At 51.7% G+C, this 21,531-nt stretch overlaps 1 protein-coding gene across 6 annotated transcripts; it reads left to right on the top strand.

Moving 5' to 3' along the window:
* The first annotated feature begins 5,179 nt into the window (after positions 1-5,179).
* PPRC1 (PPARG related coactivator 1) lies at positions 5,180-20,278 on the top strand. Of its 6 annotated transcripts, none has more exons than XM_062215377.1 (14): positions 5,180-5,352; positions 8,856-9,044; positions 9,676-9,822; positions 9,932-10,033; positions 10,150-12,997; positions 13,291-13,344; positions 14,163-14,220; positions 14,994-15,061; positions 16,353-17,076; positions 18,056-18,205; positions 18,298-18,364; positions 18,483-18,604; positions 18,849-19,000; positions 19,288-20,277. In XM_062215377.1, exons 1-14 carry the CDS (start codon positions 5,200-5,202, stop codon positions 19,389-19,391), a joined length of 4,938 nt encoding a protein of 1,645 aa, XP_062071361.1. In that variant the 5' UTR covers positions 5,180-5,199; the 3' UTR covers positions 19,392-20,277. The 6 variants fall into 6 exon arrangements, with proteins under 6 accessions (XP_062071361.1, XP_062071360.1, XP_062071364.1 ...); XM_062215376.1 differs by having other exon boundaries at positions 14,991-15,061; XM_062215379.1 differs by lacking the exon at positions 5,180-5,352 and adding an exon at positions 5,885-5,983 and having other exon boundaries at positions 14,991-15,061; positions 19,288-20,276.
* The last annotated feature ends 1,253 nt before the right edge of the window (positions 20,279-21,531 follow it).

Below are 21,531 nucleotides of genomic sequence, written 5' to 3'. Positions count from 1 at the left end.
GGCTCCTGCCTTCGGAACAGCGTGGTGCGCCAGCCGCAGCGGCCATTGGGGGGTGAACCAACGGCAAAGGAAGACCTTTCTCTCTGTCTCTCTCTCTCTCACTGTCCGCTCTGCCTGTCAAAAAAAAAAAAAAAAAAAAGATTTATTTATTTATTTGAAAGCCAGAGTTACACAGAGAGAGGAGAGGCAGAGAGAGAGAGAGAGAGAGAGGTCTTCCATCAGATGGTTCACTCCCCAATTGTCTGCAACAGCTGGAAGTCAGGAGCCAGGAGCTTCTTCCGGGTCTCCCATGTGGGTGCAGGGGCCCAAGGACTTGGGCCATCTTCTACTGCTTTCCCAGACCATAGCAGAGAGCTGGATTGGAAGAGAAGCAGCCAGGACTGCCAGTGTTTCAGGCCAGGGCATTAACCCGCTGCACCACAGCACCGGCCACAAGAAGATCTTCTTAAAAAAACAAAACAAGGCCGGCGCCGTGGCTCGCTAGGCTAATCCTCCGCCTTGCGGCGCCGGCACACCGGGTTCTAGTCCCGGTCGGGGCACCAATCCTGTCCCGGTTGCCCCTCTTCCAGGCCAGCTCTCTGCTGTGGCCAGGGAGTGCAGTGGAGGATGGCCCAAGTCCTTGGGCCCTGCACCCCATGGGAGACCAGGAGAAGCACCTGGCTCCTGCCATCGGAACAGCGCGGTGCGCCGGCCGCAGCGCGCCTACCGTGACGGCCATTGGAGGGTGAACCAACGGCAAAAAGGAAGACCTTTCTCTCTCTCTCTGTCTCCCTCTACTGTCCACTCTGCCTGTAAAAAAAAAAAAAAAAAAAAAAAAAAAACAAACAACAGGCTGGTGCTGTGGCATAGTGGGTAAAAGCCGCTGCCTGGTTTGAGTCTCAGCTGCTCCACTTCCAATCCAGTTCTCTGCTATGGCCTGGGAAAGCAGAACAAGATAGCCCATAGTCCTTTGGCCCCTGCACCTGTGTATGAGACCTGGAAGAGGCTCTTGGCTCCTGGCTTTGGATTGGCACAGCTCTGGCCGTTGCAGCCAATTGTGGAGTGAACCAGCAGATGGAAGACCTCTCTTTATCTCTCCTTCTCTCTCTGCCTTTCAAATAAATAAATAAATCTTTAAGAACAAAACAAAGAAACAACAACAAACAGATAGCAAAGTTACGCATTTGGCCTAGTGGTTAAGATTGTACTCGTGATGCTTGTATCCCAATCCCAAAGTGTCTGGGATACAAGTCTCAGCTCCAGTCCAATTCCAGCTGGGAGGCAACAGATGTGGCTCCAGTTAGGCCCTGCTACTCATGGGATAGACCCAAATTAAGTTCCTAGGTCCTGGCTTTGGCCTGGTCCACCTCTGGTTATTGCAGACATTTGGGGTGTGAACTAGTGAGTTGGAAAGCTCTCTGGCTGGCTATCTTGTTTCCAAAAAAAAAAAAAAAAAAAAAAAAGCAAAAGCCCACGGAAGCTTCACATCGCTCACACCCTTAAAATTTCCTTAAACACTTAGTAGCATTGCTGTTTCTTTTTTTCTTTTAAAGATCTTTCATCTGCTCTTCAGATGGCTGCAACAGCCAGGGCTGAGCCAGGCTGAAGCCAGGAGCCTGGAGCTTCTTCCAGGTCTCTCATGTGGGTGGCAGGGGTCCAAGGACTTGGGCCATCCTTCACTGCTTTCCCAGGCACATTAGCAGGGATCTAGATAGGAAGTGGAACAGCTAGGACCGAAACTGAAGCCCATATGGGATGTTGGCACTGCAGGTGGTGGCTCAACCCATTGTGCCACAGCACCAGCACCTTACAAGAGTATTTTTAAAAGTATATTTCTTTGAAGCAGAACGAGTGAGCGAGTGAGAGAGATCTTCCATCTGTTGCTTCACTCTTCAAAATTTTGCAACAGCCAGGGATGGGCCAAGCCATAGCCAGGAGCCTGGAACTCCATCTGGGTCTGTTATATAGGTGGCAGGAACCCAAGTACTTGAGAGCCATCATTGCTGACTCCTGGGGGTGTGCTCTACCAGAAGGCTGGATTGGAAGGGGAAGTGGACCTTGATCCCAGGCACTCAGATGCAGATGTCCCAAGATACAGCTTAACTCACTGTGCTACAACATCCACCCCAGATTACAAGAATTTTATTTATGTTTCCATGCCCCCCACATGACTGACTCTTGTCTATTTGCTACCATCATCACTTTTTAGCACCACCATTGCTTTCTCTGTCAATTCGGTTTCTCAAAGTATGTAAGAAACTCCCAGGAAAACTGTAAAACATCTAGAAAGTCCCACTGTCAAATGGACTAAATTGTATTTCTAGAGAAGAATCTGAGGATTTAAAAAAAGATTATTTACCTGAAAGGCAGAATTAGAGAGAGAGAGAGAGAGAATCTTTCACCTGTGGCTCACTCTCTAAATGGCCTCAATAGCCAGGGTTGGGCTGGGCAGAAGCCAGGAGCTGCATCTGAGTCTCCCCATGTGGCTTCAGGGGCCCAAGGAGTTGGGCCAGATTCCACTGATTTCCCAGATAATTAGCAGGAAGCTGGATAGGGAGTAGAGCAGCTGGGACGGGAATCAGCACTCTGATATGGGATGCTGTTGTCATTGGTGATGGCTTAACCTAAAAAGTCACCACATGGGCCCCTGAGCAAGTGGTTTAATCCTGTAGCCTCAATTTCTTCTTAAGGAGACCAAGGAAAGCAATTTTAGCAGTTAGAACTTTTTAACTCTAAATGTTGCAAGGATTCAAAGATGTGACAGCAAGCTGAGGATCAGAAACCGTTTCTCAAATGTGGGTTGTCTGGGGCTAAAAATAGTATGCTTAAAAGGCTGTATCAGTGACAGGGACCCAAGGGGTGACAGGGACCCAAGGACTTTAAACATCAGCTGCTGCCTCTCAGAGTGTGCACTAGCAGGAAGCTGGATCAGAAGTGGAGTAGCTGGGACTTGATCCAAGCTTTCTTTCTTCCTTCCTTTCTTTTCTTTCTTTTTTTTTTTTTGACAGGCAGAGTGGACAGTGAGAGAGAGACAGAGAGAAAGGTCTTCCTTTGCCATTGGTTCACCCTCCAATGGCCACTGCGGTAGTGCGCTGCGGCCGGCGCACCGCGCGCTGATCCGATGGCAGGAGCCAGGTGCTTATCCTGGTCTCCCATGTGGGTGCAGGGCCCAAGGACTTGGGCCATCCTCCACTGCACTCCCTGGCCACAGCAGAGAGCTGGCCTGGAAGAGGGGCAACCGGGACAGGATCGGTGCCCCGACCGGGACTAGAACCCAGTGTGCCGGCGCCGCAAGGCGGAGGATTAGCCTATTGAGCCGCGGCGCCGGCACTCTTTTTTTTTTTTTTTAAAGATTTATTTATTTATTTGAAAGAATTACACAGAGAGAGAAGGAGAGGCAGAGAGAGTAAAAGAGGTCTTCCATCTGCTGGTTCACTTCCCAGATGGTTGCCATGCCCAGAGCTGCACCCCGAGCCAGGAGCTTCTTCCGGGTCTCCCATGCGGGTACAGGGACCCAAGGACTTGGGCCATCTTGTTACTGCTTTCCCAGCCCATAGCAGAGAGCTGGATTGGAAGTGGAGCAGCTGGGGTCTCAAACCTGCACCCTTATGGGATGCTGGTACTTCAGGTGGCAGCTTTACCCACTACACCACAGCACCAGCCCTGAACCAAGCATTCTGAGATGAGATGCCAGCATCCCAAGTGGCACCAAACAACTCCTCCCCCATAGGCAATTTTATTTTCAAGTTTGTTGGAAATAAACTGTATTGTTGGCCCTCATGTAATTATGAAGAAAATTGTGAATATGATTTTTTCCATATTTATGCCTTCCAAAGCCTACTACTTGGGAAGACTACACTGATTTACCTGAAATATTAAGCAACAACTGAAAGAAGTCCTTTCCTCTCATGAATTTTTAGTGGCTATCCATGTCAGGGTACCCTTCCCAAAGGGCAACTGGCATTACTCATTGAATTTCCAATGCGTACATCTTTTAACTCATCAACCAAATTTCCACAAAATTGTTGAAAGACTGCACAAATGTGCAGATACATGTATAGAACATGTACAAAGATGTCCACCATGAATTAACATGTGATAGTGAAAAACCAGAAACAACTTACCTATCTAAATAATGATATATTCATAAAATGGAACTGCTAACAGCTCAGAAAATATTTGGCTAGTGAATGGGTTAACATATTGTTATATGAGAGTAGCACGTTGTAGCGCCATATATATTGTATGATCCCATTTTTTAACAAAGAAAAGACCAATTTGTCTCTCTACATTTTTATATTCACAGAAAAAAAGTGTGGCTGAATACCCACTAAAGGCAACAAAGGTTGAATCTGGGAAGTAGAACTGGAATTTGCAAGATTTTTTCCCCTCTATACACTTTTGTACTATTTTAAATAATTTTTAAGCATTTGTAATAAAGTTTTTCAAAAATAAAAAACAACATGATGTAGATTCTAGTGGCAAATAAGGGCACAGTAGAGGCAGTGATGGACTGTTGAAATACAGAACGGGGTCAAAAAGGCTTTCCTAGATTAAACAGGATATGAAACATAGTCGGAGGTTCAAATATTCCAGGCAGAAATACAGAGCAGAACACGAATCTTTGGAGGTCACAAAGATACATGGAGCAGCAAGAAACAAGTTTGGTAATGAAAAGCCAACGTAGGCTTCTGAGCAGCACCTGAGACCAGAGATTGAGGTGTTTTAAGATGAAATTTGCGGTAGTGCTGCAGTCTGGGCTTAGGTGAGATTTAGCGCCTCGAGTGTGGGTACACACTAGGGGGTGCTGTTTCCAAACAGAGGCCCACTTGGACTAAGGAAAGGAATGCACAGCAGGTAGAACGTGACAGAAGCCTTTCCAACAGCTGGACAAATTAGCGAAAATGAAATGATAGGCCAACGTCAACTCTCTCCTGATTCCTGCAAGCTCCCCTAGTCAGTCTCGCCGGGTAACCCACGACTGGGCACCACAGCACCACTAGCGAGCGTACCGCTCGGCCTCGGCTTAAAGCGACTACTACTCCCAGGAAACCTCGCGCGAGACCAGGGCCTCTTCCCAGGTGCAAGAGGGCCTCGTCGCACAGCCTTCTGGGGTCCGTAGTCTTGGAGGGTCATTCGGGAGTTGTAGTTCGCCTCCCACAATCGGCTGGGCGAGGCGGCGCCGGCGATCAGAGCAGCGCTGGGTGTTCAGGGGCCAAGATGGCGGCGCGCCGGGGACGCAGAGACGGAGTCGCGCCGCCCCCGACTGGGGGCCCCGGCCCGGACCCCGGCGGTGGAGTCCGCAGTAGCGGTTGGGGCAGTCGGAGCCAAGCGCCGTACGGGACCGTGGGCGCTATGAGCGGCGGGGAGCAGGTGAGTGCTGGCAGGCGGCCCGCGGCTGGCAGCAAAGCGGCGTGTGCCGGGTGGTGACACGTGGACGCCACAGGAAAGGGAGGAAGCGCTTGGGAGTCGATGCCGGTGGCCGCGGGCGTCAGGCCGGTCGAGTAAACCTTAGTCGTCTGCTGGGGGTACGCCGGCAAAGGCGGAGTCCCTGTGCCCATTCCTGGGGAACGGCAGAGTGGCTGAGCCGGCTGCAGGGAAGAGGGGCCCGCGGTGGGAGTGTTAAGGGTTCGGAAGTAGAGTCGCAGGCTAACCACCCGCCCCGCGCCCCCGCCCCGAGGATGCCGAATGGGGCTCCCTTAGCTTGGCGCCGCAGTTCCCTTTTCGGAGCCACGTGGGGTGGGGGGAGCGATTTTCCCGGGAGAACTTGTCTGTCTCCCCTCCCCCTACACGCGGCTGGAGCACCCACGTGGGTTGTGCTCTTGGGGGGGGGGCACGGGGCGCGGGTCCACGTGGGGGCGGGGAAGGGATGTCCACGTGGCTCCCGTCCCAGGCTGTCGGGCATCTCGTATCGGCCCTGGAGCCGCACTGCCGGGAACTGGGTGTGTCTCAGCCGGTCCCGCCATCTCCGGCCCGGGCTGGGGCCGCCTAGCCGGGAAGGAAGGTAGGGGCTGCTACTCTGAACTTTGCCCGAAGTCTTGGAGTTTCTTCCCTCCTGCTTGGGTGCTCAGCGCCTCTAGACAGCTGATGGGGAGGGCTTCCCAGAGGTTCGGAGAGTCTGTTCTCTATGATGGGGAGGGCAGAGGCTGAGGCTTTAAGGTCCGTGGAGGAGCGAGCTTCTGGCGGCTTCTGTCTGACCGGCTTGGGATGGCTTGTGAGTCACGGGCAGTGGCGCTTTGGTTACCTGCAGTACTGCCTTGTCGGTGATTGAAGGGACGTGGAAGGTGTCATCGTATACCTGGGACACGGTGAAGTAAGGGGGAGGGGACTCCTGTCCCCTTTCTCACTTATCCCGCGTTTCTTTTTGGGGAGGTACTTAAATAAATAAGCCTGCTCCTTAAAACCGATGCCCAGAATTTAAGGCTCTTTGCAGTGTATGTTGGAGATGGGAAAAGTTGGAGGTGCTTTGAGAACTATTTAATATTAGTTTGACACTTGCTGGATGAGGGAGAATTCTGTCTGATCTTTCTGGGTCTTCAGTTCTTTATATTTAAGTAATACTGTCCCCTTCTCACTCAGGGTGGAAGTGGGAAGGAGTTAGTCTGAACTGTTCCTATGTTAAGCTGAGTTCTTGTCAGCATTTTGATGTTTCCCGCTGGGAGTTGGGTTCCCAGCTGTGTTGTAAGGTAAGGTGTGGCAGATCGATCCAGGCCCTTGTCCTGGGCAGGATGGCTACTGGGGCATGAATTTGGAAGAAGCCCAACCCTTTTCCCTCGTTTTTCCAGAGACTACATTTTTGGGGATGTGCTGCCAGGTGTCCTGGAGAGAAGCAGGAGGGATCCAGGTTTTAGCTGTATTGCAAGTTAGGTAGCCTTTGGGGTTGGAGCAGTTCTCATGGAGAGATTGTCTTCTCAAAGATGGATGTGAGTGACCCAGCTCATATTGAAATACCACTATGTTCAGGAACAGGTGTTACATGGCAAACTACACAAGCATGGGTCCTGTCTTCTGGGATCTTATGTTTTAATCAAGATAGGCCAAAAGTATATATAAATAGTTGGGGCAAATGAGAAGTGCAGGCCATTTGGGATTATATAACCAGCAGTAGTAATACACTTTGTGGGGGCTGGGAAGGGATGTTTTAAGCTGAGACCTAAGACTGGGTGTGGATAAACCTTGATCAAAAGGAATTCTTCAGGGGAGAGAGAACTTTCTGGCTTATTAGAGAAACAGTAGTGGGAGAGGACATGCTGGAGCAGAGCGGTCTGGTGAGGAAATCCAGGACCCCGCCAGCCACAGTAAGGCCTTCAACCCAGTGCTGCTGAAGGTTTGCAGAGGTCTTGGGGGTGATCAGACATACATTTTTAGAAGTTTCTGACTGGCTTTGAACCCTGGAAGAACAAGGTTGACTCGAGAAAGCCAGTTGGGAGGTTGTTGAAGTTAGAAATGCTAATTAGGTGGTTTAGTGGGAGCTAGACTGGGGATGGGAGGACAGGTAAGAGGCATGTCTCTGATTCAGGTTCTAGTGTCCAAGTGACAGAGGTGGCCTGCATGGATGGTTTTGGCCTAGTGGTTGGGGCTCAGGTAGGTAGGTGGTAGGGCAATTAGGGATCCACCTCCTTGCTCACCCAGGAGGGTTTGCTGAGCCAGGTGCTATTCAGCAGCTGGTTGTAATTACAGGATTGTGAAGGCCTGGGAGGTGTTAGTAGCTAAAACCTGTTGCCTTTCACTTCATCTCTGGGCCTGGATCTCTGGGCCTGGCTTCCTGAAGTGTCCTTTACCAGCCTTCTCTCTCCCTGCGCATTGGAACTTCTCACCTTTGTTAGGAGAGTGGATGTGTTGGAGGTAGTCTCACCTGCTCAACTTTTCTCTTTCGGAGGAGGTGAGGTGCAGTTTTGTTTTACAGCAGAATGGGGAGGGTCCTGCTTGTCTGACCCTGTGGTCTGGCCTTTGCAAGTTTCCTATAGGGGAGGTACCTGTTGTTCTAGCCTCCGGCCTCACCAATCCCATTCCAGCCATTTCTGACCCTGCCCACACCCACACTGTTGACAGGTCTGGGCGGGTGCCTCCCTGCCTGAGAAAGTTGAAGATGTTGCTGACTCTCCTAGGACATGACATCTGTAGCATCAGACTCTTGTTCTCACCTGGTAGAGGTGGGGAAACAGACCCTTCCCTTGGGACTACCATTGACAGCTTGGTGGCAGTCTGTTGGGCGTATTAGACACTGTGCTGGGCATCCTGGGTAACTGGAAGGTATTAGCACTTTTAAACTCTTGTAGGAGCCCAGGAGAATATAAGCTAAGAGAATGCAAAGGGTTACTTGCGCTAGAGGAACTTGAAATCCAGTTTTTATAGGAATGTCATGGGGCTGAGGAGATGGGCTGTGATTGCCAGGAAAGCAAGTGTTAGGCGATTGTGTGAATGTAGGGGTGAGGAGAGACCAGCATGGGCCAGAGAAGCCTGAGGTGACTTCTTGAAGAGGTAACATTTGAGCTAGGCAGAGAACAAAAGCCTAAATGGGGTTTGCAGCAGGTGTGTGCCCCCCTTGTCTGTTGCCTTCGCCACTGTCAATGGGTGACTGCTGAGCAATTTTGATCTGTTTGATGTTTTTACTCCCCAGTATAATAATCCCCTGGGACCCCATCTATTTCTGAATAGAGACTAAACTCTTCTTCCCAGAACACTGCTGTCCTGGTTGGGACTTTTGCTCACGGGCTGTGCTTCTCTTGGCCCAGCTTGCCCAGAGGTTTGGCCGTGGTAGGGCTGTTGCTGAGCTTGGCACCGCTGGGGAAGGACTGGGGACCTAGTGTATGGAGCTTATCAGGCAGCTGCCCCCGAGGGCCTGGGCTCTTCTGACCTTTCCCCTTTTGCTTCAGGTGCTGGTGCACGAGGAGGGGGACGACTCTGGCTTTGTCAATCTGTCTCGGCTGGGCCCCTCTCTGAGGGACAAGGACCTGGAGATGGAGGAGCTGATGCTGCAGGATGAGACACTGCTGGGGACCATGCAGAGCTACATGGATGCCTCTCTCATCTCCCTTATTGAGGATTTTGGGAGCCTTGGAGAGGTGAGCTGGAGCTGGACTTGGAGATGTGCAGGCAGGAGTTTTGCATGGGAGGCTCTAGCTCCAATCCCTGGAGTTGTGTAGGCATGGTTCTGCTCTCCCAAGACCTTGGCTCCTGGGAGCCCAACCTGAGTCCTTGAACTTTTTTGTTTCTAGGTGGGAGTTAGGCTGCAGGCTGCCAGAATATGTGCCATGTAGGGATGCTGTGGCTAGCTGTGACTGCAGTCCAAGACTTTTCCTCCAGTTGAGCCCCTGACCTAGGGTGTAGGTTTGATCCCAATTCTAGTCTGGCCAAGGGTTGGGTTAGGGTTGGGGTGCTAGATGCTTTGCTGAGCATCCTCATCTTACCTGAAGGTGAGGGAGAGTGTGGAACTCAAGCTTAAGACTCATGCCTGACAGGTGTCCGTTGACATTAGAGAGGTGGCGGATGGTGAAAGGGATTGGAAGCCATGAATTTTTTTTTTTTTTTTTTTTTGGAGAGGCAGAGTTACAGAGACAGCCATGACTGTTTGATCCCTCTCACTGGCAAATTGAACTGCTGGGCCTGGGAGATAGGATCCTTGGCATCCAGTCCTCAGTGGCCAGAGCTCAGTAGAGATGTTGGTGAGACCTTCCTGTTGTCTTTCTGGAGCAGAGCAGATTATCTCTGGACGACCAGAATGAAGTGTCGCTGCTGACAGCGCTGACAGAGATCTTGGACAACGCGGATTCTGAGAACCTGTCTCCGTTTGACAGCATTCCTGACTCGGAGTTGCTTGTGTCACCTCGGGAGGGCTCTTCTGTGAGTGTGGGACCTGGGGAAGGGGACATACGGTTGGTGCGGTTTAGAGCCATGTGGGCCTGCTCCCTCGTGCTGAAGCACAGACTGAACTCAGGTCTTTCCTTCTTAGCTGCACAAGCTGCTGACTCTCTCTCGGACACCTCCCGAATGTGACCTCATCACCCCAGTAGACTCACTGGGGTCTGGCACAGGCAGCAGTAGAATGAATGGGGTAAGCCTGACCTACAAGACCTCAGGAGCTCCCAGTTGGAAGTGGTTTATGGGAACAGGTCTGGAAAATGCTTGCCTGGAGAAAATTCTTCAGGCTTCTCTCCTTTCCTCCTGCAGGTTGAGATGTCTCTTGCAGATCCTTCTTGGGACTTCTCCCCACCTTCCTTCTTAGAGACCTCTTCCCCCAAGCTTCCTAGCTGGAGGCCCCCAAGAACAAGACCACGCTGGGGCCAGTCTCCTCCCCCACAGCAGCGCAGTGATGGAGAAGAGGAGGAGGAGACGGCCAGCTTTGGTGGCCAAATGCTTGCTGGGGAGCTCAGCAACTCAGTGAGCAGCGTTCCAGACTTCCCCATGCACTTGGCCTGCCCTGAGGAGGAAGACAAGGTCATGGAGATGGCAGGGCCAGTGGCTGGTGATGAGAGCATCTCCTCCCTGAGTGAGTTGGTGCGTGCCATGCACCCCTACTGCCTGCCCAACCTCACCCACTTGGCATCACTGGAAGATGAGCTTCAAGAGCAGCCAGACGATTTGACGCTGCCTGAGGGTTGTGTGGTGCTGGAGATTGTGGGCCAGGCAGCCACAGCCGGTGATGACTTGGAGATTCCGGTTGTGGTGCGGCAGATCCCTCCTGGACCTCAGCCTGTGCTACTGGATGACTCGCTAGAGGCAAGTCCTGCCTTGCAGCTGCTCATGCCCACATTGGAGTCGGAGGCAGAGGCTGCTGTGCCTAAGGCAGCCCTCTGTCTTGAGAAAGATGGCTTGTCACTGGATTCAGAGAAGATGGGCTCGGCCTGCTTGTTGGAGCCCAGCAAGGCCATGGAACCCAAGGGGCTGCAGAACCCACCTGCCAATACAGTGCTGGGTTCCCAGAGAGCCCGAAAGGTCAGGAGGAAGAAGAGTAAGGAGCAGCCAGCAGCCTGTACAGAAAGCTATGCTAGGAGGCTGAGGTCATCCTGTCGTGGCCAGTCTACCACGGCTACAGAAAGGACCTCTCAGGCAGGCAGCTTGCAGAAACAGCCTCAGGAGGAACTTCAAAGAGAGGGTGGACCACCCCAGGGCAGGGGGAAGCCTCGGGCTTGGGCTAGGGCCTGGGCAGCTGCCTTGGAAAAGCCTAGCCCTGGAAACTTGGAGAAAAGTGCAGGACAAGGTAGTCCTGCTAAAGAAGGTCCTCTAGATCTTTACCCGAAGCTGGTTGACACTGTCCAAGGCAGCCCTGTCCCAGCCCATCTCTCGCCGCCTGACTCTGCTGAAGCTGGTCCCCCTGTAGGCGACCCTGTGTTCGTTGACCCTCGCCCACCTGACCCAGTGCTAATTGGCCCTGTTGTGTCTGACTCGGCAGCAGTTGACCCTGCAAGGGTTGTTCCCACCTCAGATGATGTACCATTGGTCGATGCTGTTGCAGCTGATCCAGTGCCAGTTGTCAGCCCAACACCAGTTGACTCTGTTCCCAGTGACCTGGCTCCAGTTGACCCTGTGCTAGTTAAGTCCAGACCAACTGATCCCAGACGTGCAGCAGTGGCGGCGGCTGCAGCTGCCGCCGCCGCAGCCCAGGGGAGTCTAGTTCCTCATCTCCTGGAGTCAGAGTCGTCAGACTGCACAAAGGCCATCATCCCTGAAGTCAAGGAGGTCGTGGGTGCTCTCAAGGTGGAAAGTGGTACCAGTACCACAACCCAGGAAGCCAGACCTCGGCCTCTCAGCCTGTCTGAGTACCGGCGACGACGGCAGCAGCGTCAAGCAGAGACAGAAGAGAGGAGTCCCCAGCCTCCAACTGGGAAGTGGCCCAGCCTCCCAGAGACTCCTACGGGGCTGGCAGACATCCCTTGTCTTATTGTGCCGCCAGCTCCAGCCAAGAAGACAACTCTGCAGAGAAGCTCTGAAGTTCCCCCTGAGGCTGGCTTTGTGCCTGCGGGCCCTAGTCCTGCTTCTGTTAGTCCTGAGCCACCTATAAACAAACCTGTGGCCTCAACTCCTACTGAGCAGGTGCCATCCCGGGAGATGTCATTGCCGGCAAGACCTCCCCCTCCTGTGCAGTCTGTGTCCCCTGTTGGGCCCATGGCTCCCCCCATGCCAACTGGTCTGCCTTTTCCCCCAGGTGGGCTGGGGATGCCCCCTATGCCACCCCCACCTGCAAGTGGGCATGGGGTTCCCAGTCTGCCCCCTCCTCCATTGCAGCCTCCTAGTCTTCCAGTATCTGTAGGGCCAGTGCCACCTGATCCCTATCCTCACTATGCTCCTGTGCCACCCTGGCCTTGTTATCCCCCTGTGTCCCCTTCTGGCTATCCTTGCCTGCCTCCCCCACCAGCTGTGCCCCTGGTGTCTGGTACTCCTGGCACCTATGCTGTGCCCCCCACTTGTAATGTGCCTTGGGTACCCCCTCCTGCCCCAGTGTCACCTTACAGTTCCACCTGTACCTATGGGCCCATGGGATGGGGCCCAGGGCCACAACACCCTCCGTTCTGGTCTGCCGTTCCCCCACCTCCTTTACCTCCAGCCTCTGTTGGGAGAGCTGTGCCCCCATCCAAGATAGAGCCCAGTGGCATTCCAGCTGGCCCTCCTGATAATGTACTTTCCACGCCCATGGCTCCTGCCCTCACTGTTGAGCCAGCTGGCCATGGAGCTCCACAGATAGAGCACACCAAGGTAGAGGTCAAGCCTGTGCCTGCATCTCCTCATTCGAAACCTAAGGAGTCCTCCTTGGTGCAAAGTCCCCGTGGTAAGGCTCCACCGTGTCCATCTGCTGAGGGTGCGGCTGTGGCACCTGGGTCAGAGAAGTCTGAGACTCAGGAGAGCAAGCCCAAGGAGAAGTCCCCTTCTCCTGCTACCAGGGCTCTTCCCACACCACGGCAGAGCACTGTGCCCAAGCTGCCTGCTGTCCACCCAGCCCGTCTAAGGAAGCTGTCCTTCCTGCCTGCCCCACGGACCCAGGGTCCTGAAGATGTGGTGCAGGCTTTCATCAGTGAGATTGGTGAGTGCCACCTGGTTCAGTGGGTGTGAAGAAGGGCATGGGTTGGCTGAGGAATGCTGTCCTTAGAACACAGTAAACATGAAGAGGCTGCCCTCTGTTGGATTTCTTGGAGAGTTTTTTGAGAGGTGGAGCTCTGGGTCTGTGGAATCCTTTGTGCTTCTGCCTTGATGGTACTTAGTACAGTGGACTGGGGCATATAGAGGGAGAAATGAGGTGATTGGGGGCTTTTTGGGATCTGGGCTGACTCAGTTGGTAAGGGCTAGTTTTCAATCCTGTGTTGTGTGCCTCCACAGGAATTGAGGCGTCGGATCTGTCCAGTCTGCTGGAGCAGTTTGAGAAATCGGAAGGTGAGGGAATCTGGGAAGTTGTGTTCCATCCCATTTTTTGATTGTTGATACTTCGTTTAGGCTCAGCTCTGTATTAGGCTCAGCTCTGTAGTTGCTTAAAGTGGGATGGTATGGTGGGGAGGAGGGCAGTCTCAGCCATTGGAGCAGCTCCCTAATGGCAATAGGGAGGCAAGACTCACCCGTGACAGTGATAGAAGCCCGAGACAATGATGGCACAGGATAGCAAGTGCTATCCTGAAGTAGATGGGGAAGTCTGAGGGGGTTGGGATTGTTTGGGGACAGCTTTCCAGAGGGAAGAAGCTTTCAAGCTGGGCACTGAAAGGAGCTCCTAGAATGTATGTGGTAAAGAAAGGCAGAGATTAGGTATAGGAAGGGCCACGTGTGGTGTATTTGGCAGGCAAGGAATAGTTCTGTTTTCTTAGTGCAAGGCATGGCTCTGGGTACTGTGGAAGATACTGTGGAGCTTATGGCCTGACTGGGGAGGAGAAGAACCTGCACAAATGACGGCTGAGTTGGAAACACTTGTCTCTGGTACATGGCAAGATTGAAGTGAGTGTAGGACAAGAGTAGGCTACAAGGCTAGTAAGTTGGGCAGGTTCTGTAGAACCTTGAATGCTAGGTGTGTGAGTTTGGACAGTATGTCAGAATCAGTGGGGAATGTGGGTGTTTTGGAGCTTGGCTCTCTTTGGAGCCATTCTAACAGGGAGTATGCGTGTAGGCAAATGGATTTTCCTTCTTTGGGTCTCAAAGCAAGCCCTTCTGTGCCTCCTCAGTCTAGAACATCTGGGTGGGCTTTAACTAGTATGGTTTCCTTGCAGCCAAAAAGGAGTGTCCTCCCCCGGCTCCTGCTGACAGCTTGGCTGTAGGAAACTCAGGGTAAGTATGGAGACCCTGGAGCGAGTTACCCTACAGCTGTTGGTCAGCAGCCGGTGGCACTCCAGGACTGTCGACTTGGTGCCTCTGGGGCAGGATGTTCAGTCGACAGGAAGACGTCTCCCTTTTGCCCATTCCCTCCTGCCCATCACTGCTGGGCACCGTCTTGGGCAGTGAGGTGGGAGCATGCGTACTCCCCCCACTGCCCAGCTGACTCCAGTCGAATATTCCAAACGCACTGGAGGTGCCCTGTTGTCTTCTGGCAGGTCATGCCTTGGTGATTTCCTGCCTTCGCACCAGACTAAGCTTGTTCAATGCTGGTGATGGGGTAACTTGAAGTAGGGAAAGATGTTAGTGGCTAGTCCCTGACCCCTTGTAATACACAAGTATCCCTTCCCTCCTCGCTCCTGTCTTCAGTCATGAAGCTTTTTTTTTTTAACCAATTTTTTTGATCAACGTTACCCCATCCTGTTTTGACAAGCTTCTTCCCCTCCACGGTGGTTTCACATTGGCTTGAGCTAAGCAGGCGAGATTCCTAATTTGAAGGTGGTGGTCGGCGATAGCCACCCTGCCTGCTGGAGTGAGGCAGAGCTGACTTGAGACCCAGTCTGTAGTTGAGTCACCAAGACCCCTTTTGTGCTGAAGGAGAGGGATGCAGCAGTGTGTGCGTCCCATTCTTGTGTGTACCCACCCCTCCCGTCGCCTTGAGAGGAAAGCGGATGTGCAGATACTGAGGAGGCAATGAACCAGGCTTTCCCTTTTCCCCCCGCCAGCAGCGTTGACACTCCCCAGGAGAAGAGGCCCCTAGACCGGTTACAAGCCCCAGAACTGGCCAACGTGGCAGGTGGGTTCAGGGTGGGGAACTCTGCCTATCACCAGGTGATACAGCGAACATGTGCAGAGCCTGCTCTACGTCAAGTGTAGGCGTTGATGCAGAGATCTGATCTCTATCCTTGAGGTGCTCACAGCCTAGGGGACAGATGATGCTTAAACAAATGGGCATGTTAAGTATCCGGTGGTGTGGTAAGTGTGTAGTTTACAGGGAGATCTACGGGGCAGTCGAGAGAAAGGTTATAGGTGGTTACCACCCACGCTGAGGTGTGAGAAAATGATAATTGGTCAGGTGGTGGATTTCGGGGACAGGGACTTGGCAGATGGAGTAGCTTGAGTGAACTGAATAAACCTGGCTGGTATTTTTTGGGGAATTGTGAGTGGCTTGGTTTGAAGTATAGTGGCTGATCAGGGTGGTGGGTAGAGCTAAAGCAAGCTGGAATGGTAAATAGGTCAGGTTGTGGGAACTTCAAATGTTGTGTTAAGTTTGGACTTTATCTTGTGTGTTGAAGAAGCAATTGAAAAATCTTTACCAGGGATGTAGAAGATAAGTGACAGGTATGAAGCTGGAAGTAGGGAGACCATCCAAAGTTTATTGCAAGAGTCCAGGCAAGATGCAACCCAGAAGTCAGTGCTGGGTGGAAAGGGTGGATATATAAGAATGGAGAAATTGCCGGCGCCGTGGCTCGCTAGGCTAATCCTCCGCCTTGCGGTGCCGGCACACCGGGTTCTAGTCCCGGTCGGGGCACCGATCCTGTCCCGGTTGCCCCTCTTCCAGGCCAGCTCTCTGCTGTGGCCAGGGAGTGCAGTGGAGGATGGCCCAAGTCCTTGGGCCCTGCACCCCATGGGAGACCAGGAGAAGCACCTGGCTCCTGCCATCGGATCAGCACAGTGCGCCGGCCGCAGCGCGCCTACCGCGGCGGCCACTGGAGGGTGAACCAAAGGCAAAGGAAGACCTTTCTCTCTGTCTCTCTCTCACTGTCCATTCTGCCTGTCAAAAAAAAAAAAAAAAAAGAAGAAGAAGAAGAAATAGACTGGGTAGTACCTGGTCACCTGCTAAGTTTGGGTATTGAGGAGATGAGTTCAGGGAGACCCTAGCTGGCTGTTTTTTTTTTTTTTTCCTTCCTGCTGTTTCCAAGATGAAGAAGATGGGGAAGGAACAGTTGAAACAGTGAAAGTTGGGCTGTTGACCATGCTTGGTGTGCTGTGAGATGAGGTGGGGTTCTCTGAAGCCTATGTACGCAGTATTTGGAAGTATAGAATCGGATCTCATCCTACTATCTCCATCCTCCCTCCCCTCACAGGGCTCACCCCTCCAGCTACCCCTCCCCACCAGTTATGGAAGCCCCTGGCTGCTGTCTCACTGCTGGCCAAAGCCAGATCTCCTAAGTCCACCGCCCAGGAGGGAACCCTGAAGCCTGAAGGAGTTACAGAGGCCAAACATCCAGCTGCAGCCTGCCTGCAAGAAGGGGTCCATGGCCCTAATCCAGTGCATGTGGGCTCTGGGGACCATGACTATTGTGTCCGGAGCAGGACCCCCCCAAAAAAGATGCCTGCTTTAGTCACTCCAGAGATGGGCTCCCGATGGAATGTCAAACGCCATCAGGATATCACCATCAAACCTGTCTTGTCCCTGGGCCCAGCTGCTCCTCTGCCCCCATACACAGCTGCCTCCCAGGAGCCACTTGATCACAGGACTAGCAATGAGCAGGCAGATCCCTCAGCACCTTGCCTTGCCCCATCTGCCTTGCTGTCCCCTGAGGCCTCACCCTGCCGAAATGACGCGAACACTAGGACTCCCCCAGAGCCTTCAACCAAGCAGCGGTCAGTGCGCTGTTACCGAAAAGCCTGCAGGTCAGCCAGTCCCCCAAGCCGGGGCTGGCAGGGCCGCCGCGGCCGCAGCAGCCGTTCTGTCAGCTCTGGGTCCAACCGGACCAGCGAAGCATCTTCCTCTTCATCCTCATCGTCGTCTTCCTCATCCCGGTCCCGGTCCCGGTCCCTCTCCCCCCCACACAAGAGGTGGCGAAGGTGAGCTCTGATGGCCTTGTTAGGTCTTCTACATTTAGGAAGTTCGTGTATTCGCCTGTGGTTTACTCTGAAAGCTTTTACACACTGACTGTGATACTTTCAGGCACTAAGATTTCTATTTCTGTCTTTGCTTTTGACTTCTCCTCTTTCCTGGATTGTTGAAGGAGGCAGGCTGTGAAATGATAGCTTCTACTCCTTGTTGGAGTTTGGGATATCCCTAAGGTCTCTTGCTTCCGTGAGACCTGCCTTGAGAAGACGTAGGGTTTGATCTTGACCATGGTGATTCTTCTCATTCATCAGTCCTTATTTGTGGTATTTTCTTGGTGGTATGTGGGATAGTGGGTTAATTGTTAATGGAAAAAATTCATCCCTTAACTGTCTGCTGGGGAAATTGGCTGGAGCAGTTCCTTTGGGTGTTGCTGTGACCTCATGTATTTCCTGGCAATATCTTTTTGTCTCAGTAACAGACCCAAGTTTTCCCACTTAACCAATGAAGAATTTCTGGGTTTTGGCAGCAATGCATATTGTCAGAAATGTCCCCTAGTTTATGTCTGGCATAGTCACAATCCTTTATGCCACAGTATTCCTTTGGAGGGTGCTAGGGGAGCAGGAATAATCCAGAGAGCCAGATCTGGCCCCAGCACCACAGATTGCTGGCTGTAAGGCCCAGGGCCCTGTCCTTTCTCTCCCTCTGTCCATTCCCCCCCTCCTTTTTATTGACTTGTTAAGTGTTTTTAATTGCACAACTGACAATAAACATGATCTCTGCCAGAGCACTCCACAGCATTCCAGATATATCTAAATTTCCACAAAGGGCCTCAGTCTGTTCATCTAGAGGAAAAAACTGTTCTAGATCTCTTGCTCTGCTTGATCTCTGTCCTGAGCTTCCTGACAAGGAGGCAGGGCTGGGACCTGGGAGAGGTAAGTGAAGTGCACCTGCGCCGTTCCCTACATTCTGGCATGCCCTTTTATTCTCCAGGTCTAGCTGCAGTTCCTCTGGACGATCCCGAAGATGCTCTTCCTCTTCTTCCTCATCATCTTCCTCCTCCTCCTCTTCTTCCTCATCATCCAGTTCCCGAAGCCGTTCCCGCTCCCCATCCCCACGCCGGAGAAGTGACCGGAGGCGGCGGTGAGCATGTGGTCTGGGATTCAGGTGCCTGAGAATCCAGAGTGGTGAATTGTCTTGTTTCTAGAGGGGCTGACAACATATTCTCTTGTCAGGTACGGCTCTTACCGTTCACATGACCATTACCAAAGGCAGAGAGTGTTGCAGAAGGAGCGTGCAATAGTGAGTAGAACAGGTCATGGGAGGAGTAGACTAGCCCCTGAGCAGGGAGCTCAAAGAGCCATCTGCAGCTGCAGCCCTGGCTCATGGTGTATCAATTTGCCTTGACAATCCAACATAGGAAGAGAGAAGGGTGGTCTTCATTGGGAAGATACCTGGCCGCATGACTCGGTCAGAACTGAAACAGAGGTTCTCTGTCTTTGGAGAGATTGAGGAGTGCACCATCCACTTCCGTGTTCAAGGGTAAGCTTGGGTCCCAAGGTCAGGATGTACTTTCTGTCCCATTCATTTACCTTAATGTTTGTCTTCCTCCTTGCTCTGATGTGCTGAGCAATGGTGGGTGATGGAGATGGTGGGGAGGGGCTTAATCTCTACAGTCAGGGTTGGCCACTAGGCAGCAAGAGCCACCTCTGTACTTTGGGGTACTGTGTGTTCTTGGCATGTGGCCAAATGACCACTCCAGCTTCTGCCTCACCCTCCCCACCAGTGACAACTATGGCTTCGTCACTTACCGCTATGCTGAGGAGGCATTTGCAGCCATTGAGAGTGGCCACAAGCTGCGCCAGGCAGATGAGCAGCCCTTTGATCTATGCTTTGGGGGCCGCAGGCAGTTCTGCAAGAGGAGCTATTCTGATCTTGGTAAGTGGAGGGAGGGCCTGAGGCTTCCACATGCTTCATTTCCTCTCCAGAAGTGTTGCTAACTCATTGACAGAGGGAGGGAGGGAGGTTTACCTTCATTTGACATACACAGAACCTAAGGGGTGGGTTGAGAGGAGAAATGAGGGCGCTCTCATCCTTTGACTTAAAGCCTGGGCAATTTTAGCCCCAGCATTTGGCTGGGAGATAGCTGGTCATGTGATACAAGGATCCTGTAGTTGGGAAATGTGGTCAGGAAACTTGACATGTGTCTCTCTCTACCTTTATAGACTCCAACCGGGAAGACTTTGATCCTGCTCCTGTAAAGAGCAAATTTGATTCTCTTGATTTTGACACATTGTTGAAACAGGCCCAGAAGAACCTCAGGAGGTAACCCTGGGCCCTACCCCCCTCTCCCTTTTTCTTTGGAGGTGCCCAACCTCCTCCATCCCCCTCCCCCACTCTAGGGGAGAGAGCTGCTAGTGAGGAGATGACTGTTTTATAAAGAAATGGAAAAAAAAGTGAAATAAAAATGTGTTAAATCAGATTTTTAAAAGGTATTTGTTTTTTATAACAGGTATTGAAACAAGTTAATTTGCATTCCTATGTAAGATGGGTGAGGTTGAGGGGTTCCCCCAGTGTTTGGAACATCTAAGTCACTATGCAGACTAATAAACATGGAACTAGAGAGAACTCATAAGTGCTGTTGTGCTTCTTTCTGTAGTACTAGTGTCAAATGAATTCACTTCACTGTCAGCACTGTCAGGGACATAGTCACCTAGGGCCTCTAGTCAGATTCAAAATTCAACTGAATTTAAAAGTTTGCATTGTGGGTGAAATTAGTCATTTAGGATAGAGCTCCTCAAAACTGAAAGGGCTTTCATTGAATCATCTGGAGATCTTTTTGGATTTTTACTTATTTATTTAAAAGGCAGGTAGATCTTTGATTCACTAGTTCACTCCCCAAATGTGCCCAGCAACCAGAGCTGAGCCAAGGCAAAGCCAGTAGCTGGGAACTCATCTGGGGCTCTCATGTGGGTGGCAAGGATCCAAGTACTTAAACTATAACCTGCTGCCTCCCAGGGTGCACATTAGCTGGAAGCTGGAATTAGAAACCAAGCCACCACTCAAACCTTGGCATTTCACTAATGTCCATCCCTGGAGATCTTTTTGGAATGCAAATTCTGCCTGAGGTGGGGCCCAGAGATTCTGCATTTCAGATGAAATGATGATACTGGTCCTGGAGGGGATTTTGATAACAAGACCAAGAAGCAGCTCAGATTTGTTCCAAATAAAAGGATTTTTAAACGAGTTTATGTATGTATTCAATGTTTTATTTATTTATTTAAAATATTTGAAAGGCAGAGTCAGGAGGAGACATTTTTCTTCTGCTGGTTCATTCTCCAAAGCCAAAACAGCCAGGGCTGGGCCAGGCCAAAGCCAGAAGCCAGGAACTTTGGGTCTCACATGGGTAGCAGGGGCCCAAGCACTTGGGCCAATCTTCCACTGCCTTCCCAGGCACATTAGCAGGGAGCTAGATCATAAGTGGAGCAGGTGGGGCTTTAACTGGCACTCATATGTGATACCTGCGTTGCAGGCAGGCTTAACCCCCTAAGCCCCACTCATTCAGTATTTTAGTTGTGTTCACCATTTTAGCTTGAGTGCAATGTGTGGCACACAGCAGATGCTTGATTTTTTTTCTGAAGAGTATGTGCAGGTGGATAGGCTTCTCCCTGGGGAAGAAGAGCTGGAGGAGTTCAAAGAGGGGACTGCCTCTTTTGAGAAATACAAAGGAGAGGTAGGTTCCTTGGAGGAAGTAGTCCTTATCCTGCCTGAGGGGATTTAATGGGAAATTGTCAAAGGGGAGGTTTGAAAGGATTGTTGATGTGGCCCAGAACCTGGATTAACTCGGTGGGTGAGTTCCCAGGGTGGGTGACTTCTGACCCAGAAGGAAAAAGGGTTATTTTTAGGACTGTAGATTGAAGGGATTAATGCTGTGTGATTAAGGTTGTACCAACCTTTTCCCCTTCATGGAGTTAAACTAAACATGACCTACCTAAAAGGCAAGGAGGAAGATTGTCTTAGAACCAAGTCAGGGCTGTTGCTGTGGCACAGTAGGTTAAGCCCCATATGAGCTCTGGTTTGAGTCCCACTTGCTCCTCTTCTGATCCAGCTCCCTGCTAATGACCTGGGAAGGCAGTGGAATATGGCCAAGTGCTCGGGCCTCTGTACCCACATTGGAGACCTGAATAAGCTCCTGGCTCCTGGCTTTGGATGGGCCCAGCTCTGGCCATTGTGGCCATTTGGGGAGTGAACCAGGGAATGGAAGATCTTTCTCTCTTGTCTCCCTCAAACTCTGCCTCTCAAATAAAAAAAAATTTTTTTAAGATTTATTTATTTATTTTTGGACAGGCAGAATATGGATAGTGAGAGAGACAGAGAAAGGTCTTCCTTTTTGCTGTTGGTTCACCCTCCAATGGCCGCTGCGGCCTGCGCATCGCGCTGATCCGATGGCAGGAGCCAGGTGCTTCTCC

The sequence above is a fragment of the Lepus europaeus genome, chromosome 17, assembly GCF_033115175.1.
Source record: "Lepus europaeus isolate LE1 chromosome 17, mLepTim1.pri, whole genome shotgun sequence".
In the NCBI taxonomy this organism is placed as follows: Eukaryota; Metazoa; Chordata; class Mammalia; order Lagomorpha; family Leporidae; genus Lepus; species Lepus europaeus.
This window is presented reverse-complemented; position numbering and strand designations above follow the sequence as displayed.

Coding starts and splice junctions, on each gene's coding strand:
- PPRC1 (XM_062215376.1), top strand. CDS start 5,200: ATGGCGGCGCGCCGGGGACGCAGAGACGGAGTCGCGCCGCCCCCGACT. Junction 5,353..8,855: donor CTATGAGCGGCGGGGAGCAG/GTGAGTGCTGGC, acceptor CTTTTGCTTCAG/GTGCTGGTGCACGAGGAGGG. Junction 12,998..13,290: donor GGCTTTCATCAGTGAGATTG/GTGAGTGCCACC, acceptor GTGCCTCCACAG/GAATTGAGGCGTCGGATCTG.